A 15,309-nucleotide genomic window follows, 5' to 3' on the forward strand; every position below is an offset into this window, starting at 1 on the left:
GATACTTGCTGCTTGTTATGTTGCACAGTAGTCAGGAAGGAAGTGTGTAAAAGCAAGAGATAAAAATTCTATCAGCATTTGGAATCTGAATGTTGGTCAAGGCCCCAGTTTCAATGATAATTCTGAATTTTGTGGCAAAAGGTCAATCAGAAACTCATGACAGACTTGAATTTTAGGAAGCTGGATGGGGACATCAGCATCTTGTAGAAGTGTCCTGAAGAATTCCCATCAGCTGGAAGCTCTGCATTAAATTAGGCACAACTAACATTAAAAGCATCATGGTATGGCTAAAATTTTTATTCAAAAAGACTTAGGAAGAGTGATATTTTTGGTGAACCAAGTTAAAACTAAATGATAAGGTAGAGCTGGTCTATCACTTGAGATGGATCTGAGCAAGAAAGCTCTACCTAAACTTCAAAGTGTTCATAATCTCACCAGGGATCCCAAACCTCTCCCTCTTGTACAACTGACTTAACCCAAACGTCAGATCTACGTGCTGGCAGACAGCGAGAGTAGTTTTTAAGGTTAGGACAGAACATTTACTTCCCTTAGGCAGTGTTATATTTTCCACTTACGCTGAACTACACTTAAGCTTTTTATCTCCAAAGGTTCATTGGGATGTTCTCAGGCCTGAGTCTGTAGGATGCTGAGTGCTTTGCGGGAGGTGCTGAAAGCTTCTAAAACCCACTGACGTCATTGCTTGTTGATGGCTTTCAGCACTTTTGGATAGTGGGTGTGGGAGGGGTGGCAGAATCAGATGCCAACATATTAAATTTTCCTGACACAATAAAAGCCTATAATCATGGCAGATTGACTTCATACCTTAAGTCTAAACAAGAAAAAAATTAGTTTTGCACGTTTCTGCCAGAAATAAGTAGCACAGTGTAAGTAAATCACATTGTTTATACCACTTATTCTATGTGCAATGAAAACAAGAACAGCTGTTCCTTGACTGCTCTGTTTATAACAAATGTGCACTGTTAGCCGTTATAATAGCAAAGTTTACAAGATCTGCCATCCTTTCCCTTACACTCTGTTTTTCTTGGCATTTATAAAGTTAGTTATTAACGTTCATTTCAGTTTAAAAAGTGCCACAAAATGTCTCTGTTGAGGACAAAAAAAAAAAAAAAAAAAGAAAACCACCCTGAAGCCCCTATGCGTGGTTTTTTTTTCCCCCCTGAAAGTGAGAAAAAAAAAATTATTGGGCAACATTTCCTTTCACTAGGTATACACAGCCTTCGAGTACCAGATAAGATAGCTCGTGCATTACATATTACAGGACAAATCCTTGCTCCATTGACGGCAATGGTATTTTTCTTTCATTGATTTGAACAGGACTAAGATTCAAGAATATCAGAATGGGACCAGAATGAGCCCTCTGGGTAAGCAACACAGCTGTCAGCAAACTTTTCTTAAAGTCTCTTACATAAGTTTATTAAGTCTCATCTTGAAATCAGTTAAATTTCTTGACAGCAAGATTCTTCTGAGGACCACACATGTCTGACGTGTGGGAATCTACTTCTCATTTCCAGCCTAAATGAGTAGCTGATAACTATTTGATCTCATACCTTTTACTTTAGTAGCTCTTCTTCCTCTTCAGCTCTTTTCTATTTCTAGACTAAAGAAGCCAAGCTCTTCTTTTTCCAGTCTTCTCCAGTAGAACAGACCCTAAATTTCTGTGATCCTTTTAGTGGTCCTTTGCCACTTTCCAGTTTGAATTAATCTCTTTTGCAACAAAGGTGACTTGAAATTTACTGTTACATCCAGGTGATCTCAACAATATTTTGTACAATAGCAGCCAAAAACCTCCTTCTTTGTAGATATCCTTTGGCTCATATGTCCAGGATGATATTTACACACTCCTTCACCATGGTACCTTGACAGTCCATAGACATCTGGTAACAGACCAGAAAAGGAGGTTGTCTCATATAATGTCACTTGCAAATGAAGTGTATTCATGGTAGTTATATTCCTATGTTCTCGTACTGACACTGTTAACTTTGATAGCTCTCTCTCACCCCAGTGTCAACCTCTCACTGTGATTTTAAAGGACTGTTCTCTCTCAGTCAAAATTCTGGTAATTAGTTTCTAAAGTTATGGAAACTATATACATGATTTTCATATTGAAGGTAATACTCTCTGCAATTAACTTTAATTGCATGGCCTTATGGTCTTCCAGTATAATATTCTAAGATTTCTCTTTTATTGCCAAAGTTGACCTGCACATTTTTAAATACTTGGCTTTGATCCCAAGGGTAGAAGCTGGGTACATTAACACTGTAGCTCCCCCTTAGATTTGGAACAGCTCCAATGGCAAAACCCAAGTGATAAAAAGTACTGCCTATTGCTTTTTAGCTTTGGTTATATTATTAACATAAAATTTGGATTCAAGTACTGCTTTAAAGTTTTAAAAGAGAAAAATGAGGCAGCTTCTAGAATTGTAAAAAGATATTTAGGCTCTCTAAACTCCTGGCACTGAAGCGTGTGGGTAATTTCAATATCGACTAAGTAAAAAGTACAGAGAGGACAGAAGCTGCTACACGTCTTACCAGAGGATCTCATGGAAACCAGAGCTGTGCTTGACCAAGTGCTGATCAGATGGGCACCAGTAAATGGGCCTTGTCCTGGAGAACTGGCAGACCCGTGCGCGACACATCAGTGGGCACAGACAGGCTGCAAGCGGCTCTCAGCTTCAAGTACACCCAAGCTGTGGCTAACCAGAGGCCATCATCATTCACCATGGTGACCACCTTCAGCCTCATCACAGCTGGGTGTACAAATTCTCTGCGGGAATCGAAGGAATTCTGCTTAAAAAAGCATCTCACCTGCAGCTGAGGGGGGCAAAAGGACAACTCACTGGGATGTGCCGCCCCTGGCCTGTTGGGCCCAGCCTTGCCTCTGCCCTGGTGTAGGTTGTAAGGCAGCGCCACCATACCCACAGCTGGGCGAGAGCCACTCCCCGAAATCACTAACCACAACAACAAAAAAGAAGAGGGAAAAAAAAAAATAAAAAATGAGGCAAACGCGCACCCCCTTCGAAACTACATTTCCCAGGGTGCCTCCACAATCGCCGGCTCCCCGCCCCTCACAGGACAGCCCCGCGGCCGCGCCATGGCGGAAGCCGAGGAGAAGGTAGAGGCCGTGAGGGCACTGTCCCGCCGGAGGGGGCGAGGAGCGCGGCGGGGGGCGCGGCGGCGGGAGCGGGCGCCGGGGCGGCCCTTGGGAGCGGCGGGGCGGAGGGACAGCGGGCGTGTGAGGGGGCCGGGGGCGTCAGCCAGCCCTGCGGAGGGTGCCAGGGCCGGCGGCGGGCGGGAGCGGCGCCCGGAGCCACGCCGTGCCGGGGCGGAGGAGAGAAGATGGAGATGGCGGGGCGAGGCCTTCTCTCCCCCGCCGCGCTCCGGCCGGTGGGGCTGACCGAGGGTGCATGTCGCGTTTTGTCCGAAAAAAAAAAAAAAAAGAAAGCAAACCAATATGACAGACAGCCAGGGGAGGCGGCGCAAGCCCTGAGGGCTCCGCTTTGTAGATGACACCCGATGCAGGAACCTGGGGCTGGGTGGGAGGGAGAGATTTAGAAATGGAGCCGGCAGCCCCTCAGAGCCAGCTGAAGGGGCCGTCCACAGCGGTTGAGAAGCTGTCGTTTACCGAGCGGCACAGGAGACGTGAGCAAGTTCATCTCAACAGGGCAGTTTTCTCCTGAGACAAAATTTGAGGAGCTTGGTGCTTGTGACCCGTCGTTCCTCCTAAAACTCCCCCTGCCTAGACCACTCCTTCCCGAGAAAAAATAAAAGCAAGAAGCAAAGTTCCCGGTCCTTTCAGATACTTTCTCAATGTTTCTTTGCTGAGCCAGGACTTTGACACAGGGCAAAGATGTGTGATGTTTGTCTGTCTTGAATGCTTAAAGGTGGGGAATAGAATTACCTCAAGGAAATCGGCCTTAATTGGAGATTGGCACCTGGTTTCCACCTTCCCTGCTGTCAGGGGTTTTGTTGGGAGGGGTTGGTTGCTTTGGGAGAGGCTTCATGGCCTGGTTTGCTGAATTTTGAGTTGTGGTAGCGTTTGAAAGGGTTCTTGGGATAAAAGCAACTCTTGTCAAGTCTTCTTACCTAATAGTAGAAGAAATTAGAACAGCCTGTGCTTTGCTTTCTTTGGACTGTGGAAGGAAAGGTACTTTGTTTATTTCCTGCGGGGAGCAGGTACACCCCTGCTGAAAGGGATGTGTATGTTGTGTGTGTCGGTTTCTTTGAAACCCTAGGCCCGTAGATTTCCTGTCCCAGCAGCTTTAAGTTATGGGCCTAAACATATAGTGAATAGCATCTGATGTTTGTAAAGGCTGGGAAGGGAAAACCCTATAACCATCACATTGGAAAGCCAGTTTAAGAATTTATTGGGAAGTTATGTTGGATCTGCTAAGTGAGAGGCTATAATGGTGAGAGATTACTTCACATTTCTGTGGTTTCCTCCTCCGTGTTCCCTTTCTCTGTTCTTAGGCTGCTTGAGCAAGAGCATTTGCCAGCTGGCTGAAGTGTGCTGCTGGTTTTCCCCTAGAGTCTTAGAGCGACCAATGACAGCTATTCCTACATGATTTGGGATTCTGGTCGTCTACAAATCCCTGTTGAGGGATTTCCTTTTCACAGTTACAAGACTACTAAAAAGTAAAAGTGGGGGATAATCCTCTCGGTTCATGCATTTGGAGGGAGGGGAGAGAAACTGAACAAAACCCCAGGGCAGTCATAACTGCAGTTTACTCTTCCAGTTTGCCTGCACAAGTGGGAGAACTCTGGCAAAAAGCTTTTCATAGTAAGCTACTAGCAAGGGGAGTTAGTAGGTAAGTGTCAGTTCCAAGCACCTTCAGCTAAGTTCTTGTCAGGGAACAAATACAGTTTCTGTTTCTTTCCTGAGCCATGACTCCCTCTGAATTTTTGCATGTTATTTTCTGCAGTAAAACGTAAAGGCCATGAAGCATTTGCCTGAATCTGTGTGCCGTTTATGAAAGTTGCAGTGACTTGTGAATACAGTAGGGATACCAGCATACATGTCCTAAATCAAAACAGATTGATACTTTCTTGGTTCACACACGTTGATTATTTGAATCGACTTCTGGTGTGCCGTGATTTTGTAGGTCAAAATTTTCCAGGGATGCCCTCGCACATAACAACTTGCAACTCAGTTTAATCTTTAAGTGACTCAGGTGGATGTAAGGATCAGCTGTTGTAACAGCAAGTGGGCTGTTACCCCACTCTGCATGTCTGTAAGTCTGTCTGTGTGGTGTTAGATAGGGAGCTCATCTTGAAAATTATCGTTGCTGTCTTTCCCTACATTTGTGTTCTCCTGAATAGCCAAAGCAATTAGAAACGGGGAAGGGGGAGGGGGGGCGAATTTAAGCAGTGTAGCTGCACTAGAAAGTCTCATGTGTACCAGCAAAAATGTCACTTGTTGTCATTGCTGATTTTGTTTGGGAGAACAGATTTTTACCTTTTTAAGCAAGTTCTCCTGTTGTTACAAACTATGTGAACTATATCAAAATGGTAGTGCTAATAGTTTTTATTTATTAAGGAGCTGAGTAGGCAACTCCTGATAGTCTGAAGAGAAAGGCAGGGTTTTTTATTAGGAATCTGGTGGTATTTTGCATTGGACTTTGTATGTTGCTCTAGAACGTCCAATAGGCTGGCAGTGTTACACTACAGTATTGTAGTTCTGTTCTCCTTTGGTTATTATTAAGTAGAATTTAAGATGCACAAAGATTATATGTAACAGATTTGTTATTTCCTGAAAGGTAACTGCATCTTGTGAGTAGAAACCCTGAGACTGATGGACAGTTGTACTTGCGAAGTCAAACGTAAGCTTGAAAGTATGCCAGGATTTTACTCCCTCTTCATCTTCCCTTGACTCCCATGTTCTTTCTGCTTAGAATTTCTCAACTTATGTCATGAATATAGACTACTCAGATGACCCTTCTAGGGGATGTGTATTTTAGAGGGGGACCTGGCTGTAGCGATTAAAATGGAGGAAACCAATGGCAGCAATCATGGAAACACCTTGCACTGAGTTTCAGGTAGCAAGTAGAAATGATGGTTTTCTTCTCCCCCATCTGTTGTGATGGTCACTGTGGTCACTAAGGGTGAACCTCTGCTAACGAAAAGATGGCATTTGCTTTTTGCCTAGAGGTCACAATCAGTGCATTTTATAAATGTGGAAAATAAATAAATGTGGCAAACTAAAAATGACACTGGTTGTCCGTGCATTAGATTTTCTTCCCTTCCCATTTCTCTTTAGATTGTTGGTAACTGTATCTTTTTTTTTTTCTTTTTTGCCTTCTCTGGTGAAATTCTGTACCTATTTGTCTTACTGTCCAAATACTACTTCATAAGATTTGAAATGCTGCCTTCTCTCTCGCTCGTTCTTTGTTTATATCATATTTTGTTGTTAAAACGCTTACATTCACTGTCAGCGTATTAGTTGTAACCTTTTATTGCTATTGATAACAATAAATACGTTAAGTAAATCTTCATTTTGCTGACCTCTTTGAGGATGCATTGCATCAGCAGATTTTCTCAGTGGACAGGTGAGAGATTAGCAGGAGTTGACTTACAAAATTTTTTTTTTTGTAGGACAGTAAGAATCATTGTCTTGCCAGAGGGAGATGTTTTAAAGGTACAGCTGCTTCAAAGGCAAGAGAAAGCCACATGGCTTGCATTGGCATGGGATGGGAAGAAGAAAGTCTCCATGTGCTGGATTTTTATGGCAAATCGTTTGAAATGATTTAAGTTTAAAATAAGCCTATTAACAGCTGAATAGTTGAATACCAAAGCTAGTTTGTGGTTAACCTGAGAATGCTGTTCTGCCTCGCAAGTCAAGACACGGGCAGTTGCTTTGCAAAACTTGCTACCATGTGTGGAAGGAGCGAAGCTTTCACAGGGACAGGTTCTCAGATGATCCAGTCACGCTTTTAGGGTAACTGACAGTCAACTGGTGCCACTGAGTGTCAGTGTGGCACTAGTCTGCAAGTGCAAGCACAAATTGGGTATGAACAGAAAGGATGGAAACTGAACTTTGAGTTGCTTCCGCTTTATCCTCTTTTTCTTAATAAAGGTTTAAAAAGTGCTTTAAAAAGGGAAATACTGCTCTGTTATGTTTGTACTTCTGATTTCATCTTTGTTCTTTGTGTCGTTTTCAGGAAACCAGGTCTAATGAGGAATCAACAGATGAATCTGAGGTAAGCCTGCCTAAAATGCTTCACACTTCAACCTGTGTCAGTACTAGTTCTTATCACTATGGAGGGAAAATTACTACCTCATTGGTTGCTTTTAGAATTTTTGCTAGTACTGTGCAGCAAGGAATGCTAATCTGGGTTTAAATTATTATAAAGGAGCTGTGATTGCTATTAGAAGCTTCTTTGTATTTAAAACCCCCCACAATCACCCCATTAGAATAAAATGAATTATGTTGAGAGACAGATTCAAGTGCATGCACTTCTGTTTTGATCAAATGAAAATTTAATTGTGAGTATAATTATATATGCAGTAATACTACATTCAGGTAATTACTGTGTTATTTTACTAGCTTCATGGTCTAGATTTAATCATGTTCTGTGGAGTTTCTGTTTTAGAGATTTTGTGAAAAATTGTCTCACATTATGGAGAAGTCTGCCTACCCTGCTGTAGGTGCTGAAAAAGGTGGGCTGGGGGTGAGGAGAGGAAGGCAGCTACAGAGGGTTCAAGAATTCTTCCCCGAACAGCAGTGTACTAACTCCAAATTTACCGTCACTGAAGGAACCATGACAGATCTCGAAATGGATACTTGACTTCAGTGTCGTCTAGGATGGCTACAGGAGGGAGGCAATAAATGAGGGTGGTTGAGCAGCTCTGGATGTGGCCACCAGCAAGGACAGATGAAGCAGAGCAGTATGTATCTCAGTGAAAGTTGCTCCCAGACTTCCAAAACTTAATGGACTTGCTGTTAGGAGGATTTTCGGTTCTTTACCTAGTGACAAATCTTCATGCTTGGGATCTGGGTTTAAGCACTAAGCAGGTAGAAATCCTAATTTCCAAGACAGTGGGTACTGCAGTGGTGGATTCTGAAAAAATTCTTTTGCAGAGGATGGTGGCTTTGTTTCTCGTGGGATAGTATTTTCCCCTCTGCCTTTCACAAGTGGCTGTCTGCAGTGGCACTGCAGGGCATTCCTGGCGAGAAGTGGGGATTTCTTTGGCCCTTTAACCTTGCTGTGTCTAACAGCCACCTGGACCAGACTTTTTTTGCCCAGTGTGCAATGGTTTCATTCTGGATGTTGCTTTGTGATGTGAAGTGTGCTTAACAGTCACGGGGCAACAAGTCAGTGTTTACTAGAATAGTAATCCTCTCAAGCGTTGATATTCACAGGATAGTGAACACAAATACTTGCTGAGGCCTTCTTTTTCTTTAAAGCCTCTTGCAAGTGAGAAATTGTTTTAGTGGCCTTTTTAATGGCCTTTCAACATTTCAGCCCATAGTAAATAAGTATTTACAGCAGAATTAATCATAAATGGGTTGCCAGGTTATCGGGGTTTTACCTTAAGTAAAAATAGGCATCATGCAGTTTTCACAAAATTGAAAGTAATGAAATTTCAACAAGACCTTTGTTAAAGTTGATGTCTATTTTAATGTTAATGTTACATGTGTAGAGAAGTGAAAAGGAAATTTTCATGTTGAGAATGTAGACGTTGGATCTGACAGTCCAGTTGTCATTCTAATGCCTGTGAAAACGCTTTTCATGAGTTGTCTTTGAATAGTAAGTCCAGTCTTTAGTGTCTCGACACTGTACAGGTAGCTGATGAAATGAAACTTTGAAACCATGTTTAGAAAGTACTTAAAGTTAGTAGTGAATGATTTTCACAGTCTTAATTCTTACATCACTTGTTAGACTATTTCTAATGATCAAATATAAACCAAAAATAGTGGTAGAATCACAAAGTCTTAAATGTTGTCAGTGCTTGCTTATATTATTTGAAGTATGGTCAGCGATAGGATTGAACTGATCGCTTAGCTCTTGTGAACATAAAATTGTATTATTTCTTTTGGGTGGCCTATGAGACTATAATCGTTGCAACCTGTGTCCAGTTTTACCCATTAAAAAATATAATGCTTATGGCAAGGACTTTATAGACATCTTGTCATCATAGTAATAAAGATTTTTGCATATACAGTTGGTCTTGCACTTAATTTAAATTCTTTCAATCAAATTGAAAATTATTACTGTTGGTTTCAGAGGGCACATGACACATATCCAGGCTATACTATGGAAGTATTTTGTCTTATGGAGGAACGTAATTTTTAAATTCCTGGGTTTGAGTGAATGATGTCCTGTCTGAATTGGATGGGTAAACAAAAATACAGACTTTTTCCGTATTTTACACTGCTGTGCCACTATCTTAGTAAAGAGTCAAACATACGGTGATTCTGTTTTATGCAGCAACTCTTTTAGTATCATTCCTTTAGTAGCTCCTAGTAAAGAAGATGCTAACTGTAACTTGCTACCTGCTTGGTTTGTTTTGAATGACAGACGCTTTAACAAATGCCAGGATGCTTACTCACACAGTCTTGGCGGTAGAGCTTTATAATAGGCCTTAAATGTGGGAGTATGCAAAAATTAACAGCCTTGAATGTATGTGAGCTAAGAGCCCTTTATTGTAAGTTTGGTTCTAACTTGAGCTTCTCAGGAAATTGAGTTCCTAAGGCTGCTTAAGTCTTAATATTTTTCAGCTGTTTAAATCAGAATGTGTAAAATTCAAAGGTGTCAGCGGAGGTGTGCATATGTTCAGATGTTAAGCAGACTTTTCAGAGTGGAGATCGGGTAGTTACTTGTGTCAGCACCTGTAGAAATGTAATAGACGTTTCCTGATAACTGTAATACAACTTAGACTTTTATTTCATATCCTTATGTATGATATAGGGTATTATAAGCTGCTTCTTATAGACAGACTGCTACATATTATACAGTGATATGATGCGGAAGCAGTATAGCTAACACAGTCTTTTAATTTTCAGGAGAAGAACCTACTTGGTTTGCTAAATAATTCTGCTGTAGTCTTGAAGCACAATTATTTTCTTGTTGTATCTTCTAGTTTTGGTTGTTCGGTTTTGGGGTTTTTTTTTAATTGTGCTTGTGAAGTATATTTGCTTTACTTTTCCCAACCCTGTCTAATCATCAGATATGCTACATTTGGGGCTAAGCCTGAGCAGGTTGGTTTGTCTGAAAAGTCATAGTACAATGTGGTTTCACTGGCTTATTTAATTTTATTTTACAGCTATATGTTTGGATTGTCACATTTGATGAGATCTTAAAAGTAGACAACAAAGTAATCAGACTTTGGCTATTTGTATACTGTGGAGGAAAAACGTCTGCATAAATTATGTACAATCTGAATCTGTATTTCAGTTTTCAAATTAATTTTCTTCCTTGCAATGTCTTTGCTTCTGTAAACGCTTACTTTTCTCTGTTGAGTTCTTTTCTGTTGGGCAGATACTTACATTTTGCCAACTAATTAGCAAAAGATGATGCTAGTAAATGTTTAAGTAAATAGTTAAGCTTTCTTCAGTAGCAGTGCAACTTGGTGGTGAAATGCATGATAGTATTTTTCTTGCATTTAAATTGATGCTGCTGCTCAGCTTGTGATTTTGTCCTTGAAAGTTTTGCTTTTAATGAGAGAATCCCGTTATATTACATAATGGACTAATGTGAAGTGATTTAAACAAATTGTTATTTTAATTTAAAACATGATCTTCCTTAATTATTCCTTGTTTTAAATTACAGTAGCACACACACCAGCATGTTTTATGAAGTGCATTCTTGAATCACTTGCATTCTATGAAGAGTATTTCTTAATTCAAAAGAAATCTTATTAAAGAGTCAACTTGAGTCTCCCCTGAACCTCCATGCTGCTCTGCACTGTTATAGAGTGCGTTTATTTACAGTGTGTTGTAGTTACACGTATGGCAGATTCACCATTCACAGTGTTATACTATAAATCTTGTGATGTCAGGTGAATGTTATTTGTGTTTTCCCTGTATATGTAGTGCACAAAACATTCCCATTAAGACTTAATTTGAACTGATAAAACCCTGTATTGTACCCTGGAAACTTGCTGGTCTCCATAAATTAGTAACAGTTATTTTAGGGAACTTGCATGTAGCAGAAGAATGTTTGGAATCATGCCTCAGGGTCCTAGGACGTACAGCTTCCCTCTCAACCTCAGACTTCATGTACAGGTTAATTATGCTCTGCCTCTTTCTTGCCTGTGTGCCTCCCCCTGCCTCCCTTCTGCCTCTTATAAAATGGAGCAATAGTTTCTTATCTTTGAAAAGAGAGGGTTTCAAACCCCATTTGTGAGTGTGAAGTACTGATAAAATTTAAATCATGATGTATCAAAAACCAGAACCGTCCTACTTGATGAGAGAATCAAAGCTGAGTTATCATCCAGGAATTTGTTTAGTTACTTGTTAAAGTTTTCTACTCCATGCTAATTCACTGCTGAGGCTATGAGTGGATTGCCCTGGTCCAGTACGTGTGTTCTTTACAGGGAGCACCTTTTCAAGAACAAGTGTCACTGGGATCATAAAATTAGTGCTGTGTCCCATTAAATGATCCTGTGATTACGTAAGGAGTTTCACTGATTTTTTTTTTTTTTTTTTTTTTTTTTGTAGGTGATGCAGTACAGGGTAAAGTTTTTGTTTTGTATTGTTGATCTGTTAAAAGAAACCACATAAAAAAATAGGTGGGTGCAGATTTTAATTTTCTGCAAAAAGTTATTAAAAATAATATATATATATTTTTAAATTGCATTAGTATGTTCGTTGCTGGTTTGTAACTAGGTACTTGTGTGTGAGTCATCAGTGTTGCATATGTTTCCATTCTAGCATTTCCATTTTTATATCTCCTGGTCTTAATTTTTTTGGGCCTGTTTTCTGATCTTTGATCACTGGATCCCTGTGAAAGGGATATGTTTGTTCATTTAGTTTATTCTTTTAGTTATTTAAACACTATATTAATAATTTCTACGAGACTTCATAGAAAGTATTGTAGAAATTCTTGGTTAGCCCAGTGCTCAAACAATTTATGGTGATTTAGAAATATCCTTCACTGATACACTTTTATGGCTGAAACTGATAGTGATTTTGTACTTTAAGGTTTTCAAAATTGATCAGAGAAGGAGCAGTTAGGAAACATGTAAGCCTTAAAAAGAGGCAACTAAAAAGCCTTGATGTTTTCCTTTTCAGTGCACTCCAGATCTAAGTCTTGTAGGTTGGGTCTGGACTAGGTCAAAGCAATTAAATCATTTCAAGTAAATAAAGCATCTGGTAAAAAAAGCTCCTTGTCATACTCTGTTTCCATCAAAATGCTCTCTTAACATGGAGTGTGGAGCATTGGGCTGGAAGAGGTGAGCTCTTCTGTGACTAGTGGCTTTTGAAGGGGCATCACCATTACGTCAAAAAATGGATGGTTGAAAAGTAGATTTGGCTACTGTACCTCAGTCCAACTTGCCTTTTTTTGTCTCCTGTCTGACCTTTGGCAAAGTACATCTTTTCATCATGCCTCTTCCTTATTATTGCGTAGCTCCACATTAGGTTGCCATTTTTCTCTTCCAGTTGTTTTAGAAATATAAAATGGAAGAAAAGTGCTCAAAAAGGATATTATATTTCACATGCCTAAGCAATCCAAAGAGAGATTGCTTCCCCCTGCATGGCTTTAAGTGAAATTGGCATTTTAAATGGGGAGAATGGAAGGAAGAGATATATAAATTCCAAATAGAAAGTTCTCCTCCTTATTAGTGAGAAAATGTATCATGCAAATAATTTATCAATTTGAGTCAGTAGGATGAGCATAGTAAATAATTTATTGAAGTTTAAATGGAATCTTTTCATACATTAATTTGAAAAACAAGTTTGCAGTGACTAGTAACTAACATTATAATGTACATCGTTAGAGAATTGACTTGCAGGAAAAATGGATTATTGCTATATTCTTTTAATATCTTCTGGTTTTGAGTGAAAATTAGATACTTCATTTAATGAGCTATTAATATTAACCAGAAGTGCCTGTTCTATCAGTGTGTTGTGGAATACATTAAAAAATAAAAATGCTGCTGTGCGTGCTACATAAATTAAATGCAATTGCAAAGCTAGTGTGTTTACAGAGTATGCAGATGTGACTTTTCCAAAATAGTGAATGTATTCAACTGAGTGGAATAACACTCTGGGCTGGAAAAAGGAGAGTAGCGGGGAAATTCAGCCATTTACCATCTAGCTCTTCCACCGTGGTGAGTGGGTGAACTTTAAAAACTGCTGTTCCCAAAACTGCACTGTAGGGTTTTCATATGCAGTACATCACAAGGTGGCAACCGGGCTGCTTGAGTAGTGTTCATGGGGGAAACAAATGTTTGCCCAAAGTCCCTACTCAGCAAAAGGAAAATACAAGTAGAAATGCATAGTTTCATTGAGAATTGAACCGTGTTTGGATTTTTCATTGTTGGAATTGGATTTGGAGATGGAGGATAAAACAGCCTATCCTGTGCTGCCTCTCTATGGTGCACTTGATGTGGATGGACTGATCCTGTGCTTTTGAACACTGAAGTGGATTTGAAAGTTTTCTTTGGTGTTCTTTGCCGTGCACAAAACTACCAGTAAAATAATACAAATTGATGGGTGTCAAAGTGACACCGAATTGCACTATACGGACTTATTACTACTCTTTTTAAAAAAAAAAAAAAAAAAAGCCATTTATGATGATTGCTCATGAGCATTATGTCATCTGTGTGTTACTTCTGCTTCACAACTTGGCTCATGCCCAGCTCCTTCAAACTTGTAGGAGCAAATCTTCAATTGGTGTTCTGCAAATAGGGTGTGACATTCTGTATACCACAGTAGTTTTGTGAAGAAATAAAATGCTCTTTGCTTTGCTTTTCATCCGTGTGTCATTTCATACTGTGAATGCAGCCCATTTTGATACATATTCACAGGCAGCCATATCATCTTAATTCCTTGCTCCTGGTGTATATCTGCATTTTCCCAAAGAGGTCAAGGTATTAAATAAATCCCTGCAGAAAATGGCTGGGGAGAACAGAAAACTGCTGTGTGAAATTTTACCATCGTAATCCATGTTTACCAATTTTACAGCCAGGTACTGGGAAAGTATTGGTGATTTGCCTTATGAGGAATCATAAAGGAACTGGATGGGAGGTTATTCACTTCCTTAACTGAGCTAACATTACTCTGTTTTCACCACAGAATTAGGGGAAAAGATTTTTAGCAGCATAAGGCACAAATGTGTTTTCATGGTTTAGAAATTTCATTCTCCGTGCCCTTTGTTGTCTTGTGTAGTAATAGCTGCGGAATAGAAACCAACTCTCATACTGATTGGAAACTTGAATAGGTTTTACAATTATTCCAAATGATTGTAACGTTTATTCCAAACAATATTAATTCTCACAAAACCTGTGTTTATACAGGGTTCAAAATACAGCAATCTGTGCTCTTTTGCACTATCCTGCAAGTGTTACAAAACCTGAGTAAATAACTAGGTCTTCTGTGAAGATAATGATATGTCCTCCATGTCTGCCTCAGTAATTTGCATCTTTGTTGAAGTTACTACCCAGGTTGTCACTTGAGATCAGTAACTTTATGGCTCTCTTTTTATAGGAAATTGTGAGGTTTTTTTCTTTTTTTAAATCTAATTTTGGTTAAGCAGGCTAATAAATAAGGCCATCGATGTTCCTAGCTTTTATTCACTATTTCTCTGCCTACTTCTGAACCAGTGACTTCAAGATGAAATGCTCTTTGCTATTCTCATTCTTAAACCAACTAATTTATTTTTTTCTGCTTTGTTAAGCTTTTCTTACAGGAACAAACTTTCTAATACAGAAGTAACAGAGGAAGAGTTATGTTCTCTCAATAAGTTTTAGTCTCCAGAGGCTCTGGTAAAGTGCTTGATATTTAAATTCAGCACAGTAAATAAAACAAGAACTTGGAATAAAGTTGTGTTCCAATTTGTGCTCTATCTAGCAAACTGAGCTTCTGAAGGTTAAAGGCCTTAGTCTGAGTTTTTCTTGGCATCCCTTTAGTGTTAGTGATTTGATTGTATTGAGAGAAATTGAGTCAGGATCCTAATCCTGAAAATAGCATAGGTAGTCCCTTTATCATTGAGACAGGACATCTGGAAATGGTATCCTAGGGATGGAGAAACAGTAACGATGAAGCTGCACTTTGTAATAGTTATGTATTCTTCTACTATAATTCTTCTTGTTTGCTCTGTGTCACTTGTTTCTTCAGCACAAGTGGATA

At 39.6% G+C, this 15,309-nt stretch overlaps 1 protein-coding gene across 2 annotated transcripts in view; it reads left to right on the top strand.

The window, feature by feature from the left end:
* Window positions 1-2,964: 2,964 nt before the first annotated feature.
* VPS41 (VPS41 subunit of HOPS complex) overlaps window positions 2,965-15,309 on the top strand; it is a 110,588-nt gene continuing 98,243 nt past the window's right edge. The window contains exons 1-2 of one of the 2 annotated variants that reach the window (XM_074900924.1): window positions 2,965-3,132; window positions 7,175-7,213. In XM_074900924.1, coding sequence (XP_074757025.1) covers window positions 3,112-3,132; window positions 7,175-7,213 — 60 coding nt within the window. In that variant the 5' untranslated portion in view covers window positions 2,965-3,111. Of the gene's footprint in view, window positions 3,133-4,803; window positions 4,826-7,174; window positions 7,214-15,309 lie in introns of those variants that run through there. The other variant, XM_074900926.1, reaches the window with a different exon arrangement.

This window comes from Athene noctua, chromosome 2 (genome assembly GCF_965140245.1).
Source record: "Athene noctua chromosome 2, bAthNoc1.hap1.1, whole genome shotgun sequence".
Lineage (NCBI taxonomy): Eukaryota > Metazoa > Chordata > Aves > Strigiformes > Strigidae > Athene > Athene noctua.